The sequence below is a fragment of the Guyanagaster necrorhizus genome, assembly GCF_019112545.1.
Source record: "Guyanagaster necrorhizus MCA 3950 unplaced genomic scaffold BT62scaffold_9, whole genome shotgun sequence".
NCBI lineage: Eukaryota > Fungi > Basidiomycota > Agaricomycetes > Agaricales > Physalacriaceae > Guyanagaster > Guyanagaster necrorhizus.
This window is the reverse complement of record NW_025064888.1, coordinates 1,585,816-1,600,670: the sequence shown is the minus strand read 5'-3', so window position 1 is coordinate 1,600,670 and position 14,855 is coordinate 1,585,816. Positions and strand designations below refer to the sequence as shown.

Sequence of the window (14,855 nt, the reverse complement as noted above, 5' to 3'; positions counted from 1 at the left end):
GCTTATGAATCAGGTCCCTGAAGAGCTATAAAAGCGAAACAGGGTGAGAGATGGTGACCCCATCCCTCTGTTGGACCTTGATTCGCTTTAACAAGCAATACCGCAAACCTCAACACTTTTGAGGTGAGTATTTCTTTACTCATACTGTGTACCCCCAACGGCTTCGCCGAAGGGGGTACACCGTCCTAACCCTAACTTAGAAACAGGTACAGGGTGGGAAGAAATCGAGCAGTTCAACGAGCAAGAAAGTCAAGACCGGGTCGGAGCATCCTCCTCCGCCCAAGTATATACCCCGCGGCGGACGACGAGTACCGGACGCAACAAAAGGCGGGGGGTCTGGCAAGCCGAAGAAAACTCCAGCGGCGAAAGGAAAAGGGAAGGGGAAGGCGTAGAGGCAGGCTGCCGCCGCTCTATGGACTTATTCAGGTATGACATACCCGCCACTTACCCCGACTGGTTGCTTACAGTTCCACTTCCGGTAGCTATTAATTTTGTACTATTACATACGCCCGTAAATATTATTACGGCTTCTCAGTTTCGTAACAGCGTACATAAGTCACCGGGAGTAACCATTCCTAAAGAAATAGAGCTTCAGCTCTCCGTAGGTATGAAATACATGTTTTATACCCCCCGCAACTCAGACTTAATTAAGTCCGCGTGGGAAGACTTCAAAGAACGTCTCCGATGGAGGCTTTACTTTAGCTTTACGAAGAACAACTCAGACGACGATCTTTATGATCCAGACTTCGATATCCCTCAACAACGTAATGTTAGAGCCCCGAGGTCGCCACAGTATATTGAAGCTGGCATTGCAGCGGGCGAGCGCTTCGTGTTTGACACGATCGCCAATATCCCTGCAGAAACGGAGGAGCCCATTAAATCGGCGCTAGCTCCAAAACCGAGCCAGATCAAGTCCTTCTTGGATCGTAACAATTACTTGGTTACGAACACCGACAAGAACCTGGGAATAGCTGTATCCACGTGCCAGTGGATTATAGAGAAGTCGCTCGATATCGTAAACGATAGTGCTAATTACACACCGTTACATTTGTTAATGATTAATGCGATATGCGATAAACAGTGCACAGACATGGAAGAAATTGCTGGCCTTGCTGAACGCCATCTTCCTAACGGATTACAATTAGGGAAATATTTCCGGTCGAAGATCACTTCGCCAGGATCCCAACATGTGGTGCCGACATTCTACGGGATACCCAAAATTCATAAGGAACCCGTAAAAATGCGGCCAATTATACCGTGCCACTCCGCCATCCAAAATCCGGCAGCAAAATATGTGTCAAAAATTCTCAAACCGATTGTCAAATCGGCGCCAACCATATTACATGGATCCAAAGACTTGGCGAAAAAATTGAGTCAGATAGTTACAGATCGATCCCGTAAAATGTTTATCGTTACGGGAGACGTTGTCGCTTTTTACCCTAATATACCTCTCCAGAAATGTCTCGATGTGATTACTCACTTGTATGGAGAATATTACGGTACTGAAAACGACGAGGAAAAACTTATTCGTGAAATGATTTTTCTCAAATGTCTTTCGACTGGTAACAAAAATCTGGTCTTGCAGTACAATGACCTATTCTTTGAACAACGGAACGGCCTAGCAATGGGTGTCGCCGACTCGCCCGATCTTGCCAACCTCTATGGTTGGTATTTCGAGCGACAATTAGAATTAACCGCCGCTGTGCCTTTCTATGGAAGATACATCGACGACTGTCTAGCAATAGTCTATGCTAACTCCGAATCTGAGGCGTTAGCATTAGTACAGACTGTTAGCTTTGACGGCTGCAAGATAGAATGGGAAGCGAGTCCCTCACATCACGAATTCCTGGACATGATGATTTATTTCGACGCTAATAACGCGATTCAACACATGCCATACCGGAAAGCTCGCTCCCATCAAGAACGTATTCCATGGATATCACACCATCCGCTAGACGTTAAACGCGGTACATTTATAGGTGAGATGTCCAGGCTAGCAACGTTAAGTAGCACTCATGAGCACTACAAAGATGCTATTAAAAGTTTAAATGCTTTATACATCGCACGTGGCTATCCTGCCGATTATGTGTATAAATGGACGAAAGATAATATAACCACACGTTGGAGCAACCGATTGGGCGTAGCGGCCCAGAGGGGAGATGACGACGGAGTGTTGGTTCTTAAGTCCACATATAATACAGCGTGGAATTACTTCAAAGCGAGAGAGCTCGGAGATACGATATTAAATACCTGGCGCGACCGAATCGAAAGAATCGAGCGCCTCGGCACTGCGCCGAATAATATGTCGGTGATGTATGGAGACATACCACCGGCGGAGGTAGACAACCGTCTTTTGATGGCTGTCGAAACCCCAGTAGGCCCTCGCGGCATACTGGATATCAGAACAATTGGTATTTTAAACCGACGAACTATTGTTAGTAAGAAACGTACTAAAAATTTGTTCGATATGACCGGTCTTTGGAAAAAGATCGTTCTCCGAAAGTTTGATGAAGACTCAGTATCCTCGGATCAAAACGTACCTTCTTCGGATTCGTCTGCTGCTGGCGACGATTCAGACCGAAGTAGCGTTGATCCGCAGGTCTTCATAGATATGGTTATGGGAACATCATGATGCGACTCCTCTCTAGGGAGGCAGACTCGTGGACAGATAAAGTAAAACCAGGTATTTTGCCGGTCGGTCGCGAGTAGTTGGACTATTATAAAAATCCGCCTGGGGTAATAGTTAAATCAAGTCGACGATATTCTCATTGTAAGCCATGCAAACAACTCGTTCGCTATATAAAATTGAAAAAGACTCCTTTATTAGGGGCGTACATAAACATGCCAAGCTCGGTATGGATGGCAGGTGGTCTGCCAGCGGACTAACCCTAACCCTAAGTACGTCCTGGCAACTTAATCGTTGTCGCAGTCACGCATTAATGAATTATACTAATAATGCTTACTCAGCCCGAAACCCTAACCGGAACCCGAACCTTAACCCGGACCTAACCGTCCGTCACGTATAAAGGTCGGCCGACCGGACCGGCGAAAAGCCGGCTAGGAACTCGGCCCGAAAAGCCGGTCAGGTGACCTCGGTCTTAACTTAGTACGGCCCGGTGAACTTAGTAGCCGACGGCAAAACGGATAAATTAGTCAGATGGTATGACTAACCGGTTAAATAGAACCCGCAGAGTAAGCAAGTATGAATAATAAATGGTACGATTCCGTACCTTAATTACTAACCGTTGTGATGCAATACTCACTGCGGATTGCGTGATTGCTGATAAAGCCAAGCTGATTGGACCGCCAAATCCTCTCAGCCGAGTCATCGGCTTATGAAGCAGGTCCCTGAAGAGCTATAAAAGCGAAACAGGGTGAGAGATGGTTTCCCCATCCCTCTGTTGGACCCAGCTTCACTTTACCAAGCAATCAAGCAATCCCCAAGTTTACCACTTGGTGAGTAGTTGCATCATGATTATTGTGTCCTCCCAACGGCTTCGCCGAAGGGAGGACACCATCCTAACCCTGACTACCCTACACTGGACCCTGCAGAATCTCTGGATTGGTGTGGTAGTATACATTAGACGCAATGTAGACTGGTTAGTGTGAGTCATTAGCAAATAGGAGTTATGTAGCCAAGGGTTTGAGTTGTTCAGGGTAGATAAGGTTTTACTAAGTAGACATAGTCAGTGTGCAAAGAATAGAGAGCAATCATGGTGTGTTATATGGAGCACAGAACTCAGTGCTCAAAACTCTCACTTGGTGGGCTGAAAAAGGAAAGTATCTTCCCTAGGTACAATTTCATAAGTGGCAATGTTTCTTTTGTAGAGAATGAAATCAGCATTTAGGTGTCATTTTCTGGCACTCTGCAGAGCTTCTCTAAAAGGGTGCATGTCATTGTATTTCACCTTTGTCTCACTAACTGGAATTCCCACATTTAGACCAGAAGAAGTATGACCTGTTGCAACTCCAGGTTTTCCATCCAGCCAAACAACAAACATAGGTGATACTGGTAAAAGCATAAACCCTTTTGGCAGTGGTGGTGATCAATGACCAACTGCAACTTTGCAATCATGAAATGCATGTATTTTGTTGATGTTGTTGGGGTCCATGGCATAATTTTTGGTCTTTTCATGGAGAGAATCCTCCCATTCACTGAGATAGAGAGGCCAGAATCCATTGCAAAGACTGCAAATGACTGATGGGACAAAGGGTTCATTCAGGTGAAACCAAAGAATATTCTCCAGGCAATCAATGTTGAAAGGTGTGTCAACTACTATGTAGTCTTTTAGTGCATGAAGTGTGGCCTGCATAAATGGATCATTATGTAGGTGTGACAGTGGAGAAGGCAGAGGAACATATACTAGAGGGAGCAATAGTTGAACTCTGCAGGCCAGCTTGATTAATCTGGTCCTGGAGAAGTTTGACATAGTCTCCAGCAGCCTCAGACAAAAGGTCAAGCTGTCAAAGTTTATCTGTGAAGTCTAAGACATTGACAGAACCTCTAACACAGTCTTCAATGAGATCTTCACAATGTTTCACCAATGCTGTGACATTTTCAATATCAGACAAGGGGTTTAAGGTCATGAATGTGACAATAGGTTTGAGGGATGAAAGCATGGACAGAAACAATTGCTAGCAACTTGTAGAATAAAAGGTGCAGTAATACTAGATGAGAATTGGTTAGATTTGGCAATGCCAGACAGGCAATTGGGATTACTGATGCCAGAGGGAAGAGGTGGAGCCTTGATGCCTGGAATTGGTGGTCAGAATTTGATGACAGTGAGAGGGCACAGCTCATCTCACTAGGGATGCAGGATGAAGTTTCAGATGAAGATGAGACACCAGAGCCAATGTCTCTCATGAATCAGTGTCAGCCAAGAGTCAGTACTGAGACAGAGATGACACTAGCAGCTTATAAATACCCACAGTCAAATCAAACTTGGACCACACACTGATGGCTGGACAGGCCCCCCACATCCTCTACACAAAGGCACTCATCCACAAAGGCCATAGTTATCTGTTTTGGTATTCAGAGCCAGACTGTAGCACACCTGATGAGTTCATAAGAGCAGGAATACAACCTGGGGATATAGAGATTCACAATGATTCAGAGAGCTTCAACTTTCTCTTCAACATCTTCAAAAATGCTGAACATCCAATCAATTGTGGTCATATGCCTCCTGACTTCATACCTCTCAATCCATCATCTATACAACATTGCACAGGGTTCTATGCAACTGTTATTGCAAGTGAACATGCATCCTACTCAAAGATTTCTGCAGGTGTTTCTGCTGATGCTTTGTCAAGGTCTGTGGATGACAGTATCCTTGAATTTCATTGTCTACATTTGCTTTATAGTATTACAGACACTGAGCCTGCCACATCCTTTGACTTCACCATCTCAGGGGTATCTGCAGCAGTCCTGTGTCTTCCTAATTTGGCAATAAGCTATGATATTCTCAACAAAGGCACAATGAAAGTATATGCTGAAAAACATGCAGTATCTTGGTACAATTACATCAATGATCCAGATTCATTGGATCAAAAAGCCCTGCAGGGTTCTTTGTATGTCATCACTGGATCTGACAAAATGACTACCTGGGGAGCTGCAGTTATTGGAAGGGTGGCCAGCAGTTTAAATCATTCTCTTACATGTGCTACAGCATGCATTGGTGGATTAAATGGTACAGATCCACATGCATGGACCACTAGTTCTGGATTTGATACATGCCTATATCCATTTTCTCATATTGCTTATCCTTACCCAAAACATCTTGAGAACCAGTGTATCTTTGCATGTGGTGACACCATATCAGTTTCTGAAGTCCTGCTCAAATCATGCTAGGAGGCAACTGCTGATCCCCTCCATAGCCTTTCCAAAGATCCCATTCACTTTTTTGATAGTAACAAGGTGCCACTCCTGCTGAGCAACAGAAACAGCAGGACTTTGACTCATTTTCTCCCATTCAATACATCACTGAAGGACCAGGACTCTGATCAGAGAAATATATTGGTAGAGAGCACTGACAATATGTCTTTGGTTGCAGAAGCATCTGAATTTCCACCCAGGGGAAATGAGGTGAGATTGATGTCAATCATTTTTGGCACACTGAAATCATTCCTCCTTTCAGCTTTTTCATCTTTCAGCAGCAATGAATGAATATTTGTTAAGCCAGGTAAGTTTCTTGATGAACAACAATTCACATTGAGGCATCCTTTGCAGGACTCTTCCCTCAAGATTGCAATCACACATGATGAAGAGTCGACGGAAGTGCTGGAAAAGTATGAAAAGAATATATATTTAACAGAAGAGGAATTCTGCTTCAAATTAAAGGACTTCCTGGATGCCAAGTTTGTTTCAGGTATTGACATAGCTCTTTTCCATGTTTTTAAGCTAACCACTCATATTCAGAATTTGTAATAGGATGAGAAACCAAGAATAGGCCTTATTTTCCACAAGATCCTGGTGTATTTTTCTCTTTTCTCCCCATTTTCTTCACAGTGATACTGAAAGGAAGATTGTATATTGCCCTCCTTTATACTATCACATCCAATGTACATTTCCTATCCATTGCAAAATACATTAGTTTTACAGCCAAGAACAGCCAATCCTTGCAGATATTGACATGACAGGGCTCCCAATCGGATACAAAGAATAGGTCAGGTGAATCACTAGTTGGCCTCTGAAAATTTACTTCCAGCAGCTTTCGCAGTATTCATACTTTTTTAAAACTTTCTACAGGTTCTGACAGGATACAAAATTGAACAATCAAGGATGACTAAGAGAGGTAATTTTGTGTAGCACCCAGGGAATTGAATAAAGTAAATCAAATCACATGGTGACATCTCATGCAAAGCACTGACACCTTGTCCAATGAAATGGGGCTTGTACTAATATGTGGTCATCAGACAAGCATTATTTTGATAGGAAGAAGGATAGCAAAGTTAACCATGATTCATTGCTGCTGCTAACCACTGAGTACGTACACTTCGGTTCACATAGTCATTGGGATGCAAGTTAGACCCCGGAATTGACCATCATCTCTTTGCTCCCATATCATTTTCATCCTGAAGGGAAAATGAGTTGTATGGTGTTAATTTGAATGGCAATAAGTTTATTTTCATGACTCAGTCTGTATATCAGGGCAGGGTGACACAGGCACATGTAAATGAACTTGGTGCAGCAATTGAGGCATGATTCAAGATACCAGTTTATGGTCTCTGCTGCTGAATTGAGTGGATAAGTGCTATAAAGGTATAAATATCATTATGTTTGTGTTTAAGTTGTTCTATGCCATACGACAGCTCTGATTTTGCTGATATTCATGAAGCTAGATGTGTTATCTTCTGATGCATGCTTCAAATCTTAGGGAACTGGTTAATGTCAAATACGTTTCCCTATGGCTCACTCTCTACAACAGAATCTGAAAAATGTTAGACAAATGAAAAAGTGTAGGAGAAGGGGATACACATGTACTGAAAGAAATGAATAGAAATCTTCTTGGCCTCGTTGCTCTAGTTCACTTTGCTTCAGGTTTTGCATTCTCATAATTCACTATATGAGACTTCTTAGGCAAGTTGAGATGACAAAAATGAGACTCTCCAGGTTACTATGAGAGTGTTTCCATTTTGTCAATCCTCTGGATCTCCATTGCTGTAGATAAATGGTGGTTGGCAAGTATATCTGCAATACAGGTTGGGTAAAACCAGAAAATATGTACTTCATTAGGGGAATTGAGTCACATTAACTCATGAGAGACATATGTACCAAATTACTAGGTGAGCTGCCATCTCTGTTCTGGCTGTGATAAAGGTTTCTAGCTCGCAAATGCACCTGAGCTCCAAATTCAAATAGAAAGGGCCCTCTTCACCTTCATTGTCACTCTACCATTCAAATCCTGGTTGGACATCAAGGTCTCTACCATACACCAAGTGTTACGACTTTTCCTATTTTTCCTATTTTTCTTTCTTTTTCCTCAGAAATGACCTCTATCTTTGCTTAGTCAGGGCACTTAGGCCAGCGCTTAGGACTGTGGGAACGCTTAGCTCAGCAACCCAGTCAGTCACTCTCCTATCGCGTTGCTGTGTGCTGTGAAGGGAGAGACAATACCTTTTTTATCCCCAACCTGCACTGCCAAGATAACAAGCACAACAGCAAGACAACAGCTTTTGTGGAAAGCCTGGCAACAGCAGGGGTAACAGCTCTACAGCAGACAATATCTTTTGTGAATGATTATTAATAGCCAGATAACAGAACAGTATTTAAGTAGCTTAGTTCTCACTGTAATACCTCAGTCTCAAACTAAAGTTTATTCTCTACCATCCTATCTCGAGCAACTTGCAAACACCTTGATCTCACACCTCTGTTGACACATTAGTGAACTCAGTCAGACATACCTGAAGTGCGAGGTACCAAACTGTTTATCACATGTTAATAGTCATGTGTAGTTTGGGCTTAACACCAAGCCTGTGATCAGAGAAATAACACTGTGTGCAGGCTCCACATGCAACCTACATAAGATGGTTGTTAAAGGCCAAATCGAGGATGTATCTTTCCCATATTTCTTGGTTGTGTCCTTCTAGACTATTCAAGGACATCCCAGTGATATAGCTAGCCTAACTGAACATTCAAAAAGGTCAATTTGGTGGACTGGATTTAGAACACATTATCTTTTATGAAGATGACAACAACACTGGACTGTAATCTGCTTGACTAACCTCATATTGTCTTCCACAAAAACTCTCATTATCCTTAAGAACATATGTGATGTGGGTGTGCTGCATTGTCAGATTCCATGAAGACAACATGCAGAAGACACTGACCAATGCCTTTTCAGCTACTGCTGTTATGATTACTGAAGGTTGGACTGTAGGGCAGGATGAATGTACTAGTTAATCATAGATTATAAGAGTTCAAATTTACTGTTGAAGACTATCAGACATATCTAAGGTCAATAAGCACACGCTAAGCATCATCAGCAACTGTATGAGGTCAGAAAGTGCTAGGCATATCTATTCAACGAGATTTGAAGTTCACACAAGTGATAGTAGGTAAAAGACAGAAGATGGTATTATTCATCATTTGTACACTGTTATTTCTACATTTACAAGCTTTCTTAAACTACTTAAGTCCTGTGAGAGAACACTCTACCAGATTCTTGATACTGAGAGAAATATGTAGAAACATGGAGAAAGACAGAGAAGATAGGTATAGACATGGTAAATGGGGACTCATCCTCTGAGTCAGCTGTAACCTGGTGCCCATATCTCTGACAACCATTCTTTCTGGAGGGCTTCTGTAGCTGACATTAGCAGGTCTCAGCTCCCATAGGCACTAGGAGTGATGGCCATTTCATACCATTTAGGGAATTTTGACAGTTTCCTGTATCGCATTGTTAGTCATCATTCACTCCCTGTTCATGAAATCCAGAAATCCTACCTGCCCAATGTGAAGACCAATGCCTATGGCAGATGACACCTCCTTGGAATGCACTGGGGATCAAGATACAATGGCTTGGACCACCATTTTTATGTTGAGCAGAGCAGCATACTCTTCCTATGCCAGAGAAGTGCAGATCTGTGAGTCATTACTTTATGTTCAGTCACAATGGTTTGACTAGCAAAAGAGGTGCCATTGATTTTAATAGATTCACGGTATCTTCCGCCATTAAGCTGGGCCAGTTCCATGTCTTGGTCCATATTTAGTTGCTGGTAGATTTATTCATTGCCTTTCAATTCTCTGAGTCAATTAGATATATAAATAGTTATGCACAGATATTCCTTTAGATTGTGGAGGTATGGTGGCACACGTGCTTTGTCTGGATAGCATGTGGAGGATAATCCTTCCATTGCGCTGGAATATATTCCTGTCAGCTGTCTAATTATCCAACATTTTTGCTCGGTGATGTGGGTCCTTCTTGTCTCATTGTAGTGAAAGTAATTCATTTACCAAATAATTTTGTTCAATAGCGATATTATAGGTGCAAGATGTTATAGCATCTGAATACCGGCCTTAGCAGTAGTCTTGAGCTGGAGGTAAATTTTGTCCATCGCTCGCTGAGTCATATTCCAGGTGATGTTACAGCCGATGTTCGTATTCCACTCGATGTCACTGGAGTCCTTCTCAAACAAGGTTATAGGTCGCACAGAAAAAGCAGATATTTTCCACTGCTGACTGAACACCATAGACTTCAATGCTTCTAACAAACCAATATGACACCGATTTAGCTTCAAGAAAGATGATATAGCTGTGGGAAGGACTCACTAATCAGTATCTGCTCGACATCATCTTTCACATTTCTGCTGACTACGCTTAATCGCGCACTCATATAAAAGGGGTGTTGATAACAGTGTGAGACTCCATAGTAAACCATGTCTCACAAACACCTCGTTGTTTTTGGCGCTACAGGACAGCAAGGCAGCTCTGTTGTCGCCACATTCCTCAAAGACAAGATTTACATTGTTTGGGCCATCACTCGAAACCCAGATAGTGAGAAAGCAGAGGTGCTTGCTGCCAGCAGTGCTCAAATCATCATGGCAGAGCTCAATGATTACAAGAGCATCCTCAAAAAATTCGAGGTTCGTTACCTACACCCTTTTTTTTATACCAAGCAAATAAGATTTTCTCAGGGGGCGTCTTGCTGCCTTTGGCTTGACAGACTTCTGGACTCCCCTACCTGTTGACGGACTTGATGAAGCCTTCGAAAGGGAGATCCAGCAGAGTAAGAACCTTGCCAATGCCGCCGCCGCCACCCCCATACTCGAGCACTATGTCTGGAGTTCCTTGCCATCTGCTGCCAAAGGCGGTGTTTCCGTTCCCCATATCAACAGTAAAGCCCACATATATGAGTATATCTTCTCCTCCCTTCCTGCTCTTGCGAATAAGATCACTGTCTTCTGGGCTGGATTCTATGCTGAGAACTTGGGGACTTTTAACCATCCGGTGAAGCTGGAGGAGGAGGGGGGAAGTATGCATGGCTTCTGCCATGTACGCTTAGGGCGGTGGTACCCATGATGGGACAGACAGGTCCAAATGTGGGTTTTTGTCTCTGTGATCCTGGCAAAGCCGGAGAAGACTCTTTCTTTGAAGTGTGTTCTTGGGTCGGTTGAGAATTTGACAATAGGTCGAATCCTGGAGTTGTGGGGAGAGGCGAATGGTGTGGGGACGGTGTTTATACAAAAGGATGTGGAGGAGTTTAGCGCTTCGTGTTACACTGGTCCTGTGGTTGGGAGAGAGCTGGCATTGAACATGAAGTATTTTGAGTTTGCAGAGACTTGGGCGAAGAGCGGGGTGGTAGAGGTTTTGAGGAAGGAAGATCTTGGGATCGAGGATGTGGAATTGGTCAGTATGAAGCAGGCTTTTGAGAGGATCGATTGGAGCGATATTTTAAAGGCATAGTCATGTATGACCATGTGTTAATTTAATTTATTGAAAGCCATAGTCATCCTTTGAAGATATGTGATGAAGAGCAATGCTCCTTTTTCTTCTGCTTCCTCAAATTTTGATGCCGGTAGCAATACTCAGATATTTGCAAGGAAAGGTAGATATTCTTACTCAAAAATATGCACGGTTTCCGTAATCCTCGGATCCTGCCTTGAGAATCGATCGGATTCCCATATTTTATTGCCTTACTTCTGAAACATGATTGCGTAACCATGACAAACTTCTGAAGAGGCATGTACCACGGTAGGCTTTCTCTGGATTTAGCCATGCGATGCAACAAAAGAGCAGAACTCAATACTCACTGATGGATCTCCCTGTATTACTAGCTGGAAGTCGAACCCATGATTCAAGCACAAGAACAAGCTAGTTCAATCATCCACTCAAAATCCATTTCCTGATGGCACAGGGCTGTTGTCGACAGCGAAGTGGTATTCTTTATTGATGATCAAGAGTTATGCCAAGAATCAGAGGTGCACAAAAATAAAATGACATTCTGAGACCAAAGCAGTGAGGGTACGATCCCCGTGTTCTGAACTCAGAGCGCAACAACCATTTTTTTCTTCTGGCCGTCCTCACTTCTACTATTTTGTGATGTATCTTCACTATCAACATCCAGTGCTTACTTCTTATTGGCTCTATGTCGACGAGGTAGCTGTTGAGCCTTGTGAGCAAATTTTGATTGAACTTATCGCTGTGCCAGGCATCAATGACTTCTCCGACATCAGACGGACATGGCTCCTTCGGAATCGCTGCTGGAGCAAAGCCATGCTTGGTACCATTAGCGAGCATACCGCGGTGGTCATCCGACTGATACATGAGATCACCCTCCTTCTTCGCAGCCAGAGGTAATCAATTTCTTTCAGGCATGACAGGATTTGTTGTAGGTACCAGCAGCACTGGCAAAAGCAGATAGATCACAAGCACCGAGTGCATGGGATTTCTGGAAGCTCGGGAGTGTGACAATGAAGACGTGATAGATGTTCAGCGAACGGTGCCTTGCACCGTTGTGGAGCTGGTATATCTCACGAGCTATCTTGTGCAAGAATTTCTCCTCATTGATATCAAAAACTCAGCTAAAAAGAGGACGATAGGTGTTGAGATTCAAAGGTTGGTCAGAGGCGGTTTGGGCATCGAGGATTCTTGGACTTTGGAGAGAGTGAAGATACTGGGGAGGTGTAGTGAAGCTGACATGAGCTTGTCCTTTTGTATGCCATTTTGAGGCAGAGATTGGACCGATATCGTTATAATACATGGCCCTTGTTCTTCGATGTGTTAGAAGTCATTTTCATGTTCAATGACATGGATCTTCATCTTCGTCCAATGTCTCAATGAATTTTCGACACTATAGCTTGAATATTGCATGACGTAGGTGGACTACACAATACTCTGGTCATTCAAGTATTTACAGTCTCATGTTAGTTGTCAAAAATACAGCTTCACACAATCAGAACAAATGCTGGATGATGTAAGTCAGCGGGTAAAGTCTCCTTCGCCCATTTCTCCACATCTTCCTTATGCTTAGGACAGCAGTTTGTAAGCAGCCTAACAATGAAGAAGTCATTCGCATATTCAGCGACGACATTCGGAGGTGCCCTAAGCATTGCTTGCCCAAAATCCATGAATACTGCTCGTTTCAGCATGGTCGAGGTGATTATGATATTCTCCGGTATGATGTCGATGAGTATGACTTGACGTGCATTGATATCTTTCATTCCCTTCAAAATTGGAGCATACTGAAAGGAATATGTGTCATTGGAAGAGCTGAATAAGGAATCTAGGTGTAACTCACCACTCCTTTAATGGTCTTGAGATAATCACAGTAGATTTTTTGAGGCAGAGGGCCCTTTTCAACTTCTAAAGGATGGTGCGGAGAATATACATCATGAATATCGGCAAGAGTCTTCCCTTCGATGTACTCGAGGATAATTGCATGGGTGGACTCACAGTTAGGCATAAGAAACTATGTGAATGATCAGTTCCGTATTCATATTCAATGAATCGGAATCTACCTTATGCTTCCCATAATAGTAAGAGATAACAGAGCCCTGCAGATCTCCAAGCGCATTATAGACCAGATCCTCAATGCTGGCAAGTTGTCTGGGAGATGTATAACCAATGGAATCATGGTTCAATAGCTGGGGAGGTGGCATAAGAGAGGCCTGGAACAGCTTCAGAATGACAGGACCTAAAGACTCTGAATGACCCATCTCCTTCACATCAGCTACCCAGACCTGCGACCAATGCACCGGTTCATTTTGTATACCAGTCCTGACCACCACCTGGAATCTCCCTTCTTTCAGTGCAAAGGAAGGTAGCGGTCGATAGTCAGAACTAGGAAATTCATTTCGAGCTTCAATGACAGCTTCAAAAGCCAGGCCAGGATGTACTGGATTGAAAGATGCCTGTCGGCGGAGATGTGCAAGCTCATTACAGTGCTGTCGAACTTGGTCATGATCCAGGGTATTGACATCGAGAGGAAACTCTGGAAAGTAGGTGTTGCACCATTTAACTTCATAGGAGGGAGAGGAAGTAGTGCTCATCATGAATGATGCTTCTGGTATGAATGGAAAGAGATAGCTATTTAAGGGACTTTTTCAGCAGAGATTGAAAGTTTTTGATTAGTCGAACCCTATCCGACATCCATCGAATAACCAATGACAAGAAGAAACAAAGGGTCCCATTTGCACATCTCCTTCATGCCTAATGCATTCTCATGGATAAACTCTTATGTCCTACCTTGAGGCCTGTTTCTACGGCTATTTCGCCAGATTTTCTCACACATCTTGATCGCACATCTACAAGGGTGTGGCCAAATGCACACTGTAGTTTTACTGTCTCACATATCCTGACAACAAAACACAATTAGTAGGCCATTTTTTTCATTTGTGGGGGTCATCAATTTTAGGCCACTGGACGACTTAACGACAGGAGTTTTAACCAAATTATGTATCTGCTTTTGTTCCATGTGCTTTCCAATATCCATGGAGTATAAAGTCGGCCGCTCACTGGGTAGGTCCATATCGCACAGCTTCGCCTTCCTTGGACATGAATTCCTCTCAAATCACCTGGACAGAGCACTTCAATCGTATGCCATCACCCTGTCTTGTCGACAAACCACTTTTAAGGGAATACAACCTAACGCATAAGAGTACCCAGGCCGCCTTCACTGGTCCATCTGTCATTAAAACAGTAGGGGTAATACGGGATCAAATTTTCTTCGCCACCACAAACTGGCTGGATACTATCAGTTCCTTGAATGAGCCTTTGGCTCACACCCAGTCTCTTCACAATGAGCAGAGTGTGTTATACGTATATAATACACCATCATCCATACCAGCACTGATGTTGGGCTACATCGATATAGTGACATGTACTACCATTCGGTTTTAGTCCCCATTCAAGCAGTGCT

The 14,855-nt window shown here is 43.3% G+C and overlaps 3 protein-coding genes across 3 annotated transcripts; 2 read left to right on the top strand and 1 right to left on the bottom strand.

Annotated features, from left to right (window-relative positions):
• Positions 1–4,957: 4,957 nt before the first annotated feature.
• BT62DRAFT_891933 (uncharacterized protein) lies at positions 4,958–5,848 on the top strand (the record flags this gene model as incomplete). The annotated part of the gene is made up of 2 exons (XM_043183088.1): positions 4,958–5,324; positions 5,409–5,848. 2 exons carry the CDS (start codon positions 4,958–4,960, stop codon positions 5,846–5,848), a joined length of 807 nt encoding a protein of 268 aa, XP_043041386.1.
• Positions 5,849–10,253: 4,405 nt separating this feature from the next.
• On the top strand, positions 10,254–11,401 carry BT62DRAFT_1061753 (NAD(P)-binding protein; the record flags this gene model as incomplete). Its single annotated transcript, XM_043178625.1, has 3 exons — positions 10,254–10,585; positions 10,662–10,970; positions 11,127–11,401. Exons 1-3 carry the CDS (start codon positions 10,375–10,377, stop codon positions 11,399–11,401), a joined length of 795 nt encoding a protein of 264 aa, XP_043041385.1. The 5' UTR covers positions 10,254–10,374.
• Positions 11,402–12,882: 1,481 nt separating this feature from the next.
• On the bottom strand, positions 12,883–13,986 carry BT62DRAFT_919064 (uncharacterized protein; the record flags this gene model as incomplete). The annotated part of the gene is made up of 3 exons (XM_043184123.1): positions 12,883–13,179; positions 13,236–13,406; positions 13,456–13,986. 3 exons carry the CDS (start codon positions 13,984–13,986, stop codon positions 12,883–12,885), a joined length of 999 nt encoding a protein of 332 aa, XP_043041384.1.
• Positions 13,987–14,855: the final 869 nt, after the last annotated feature.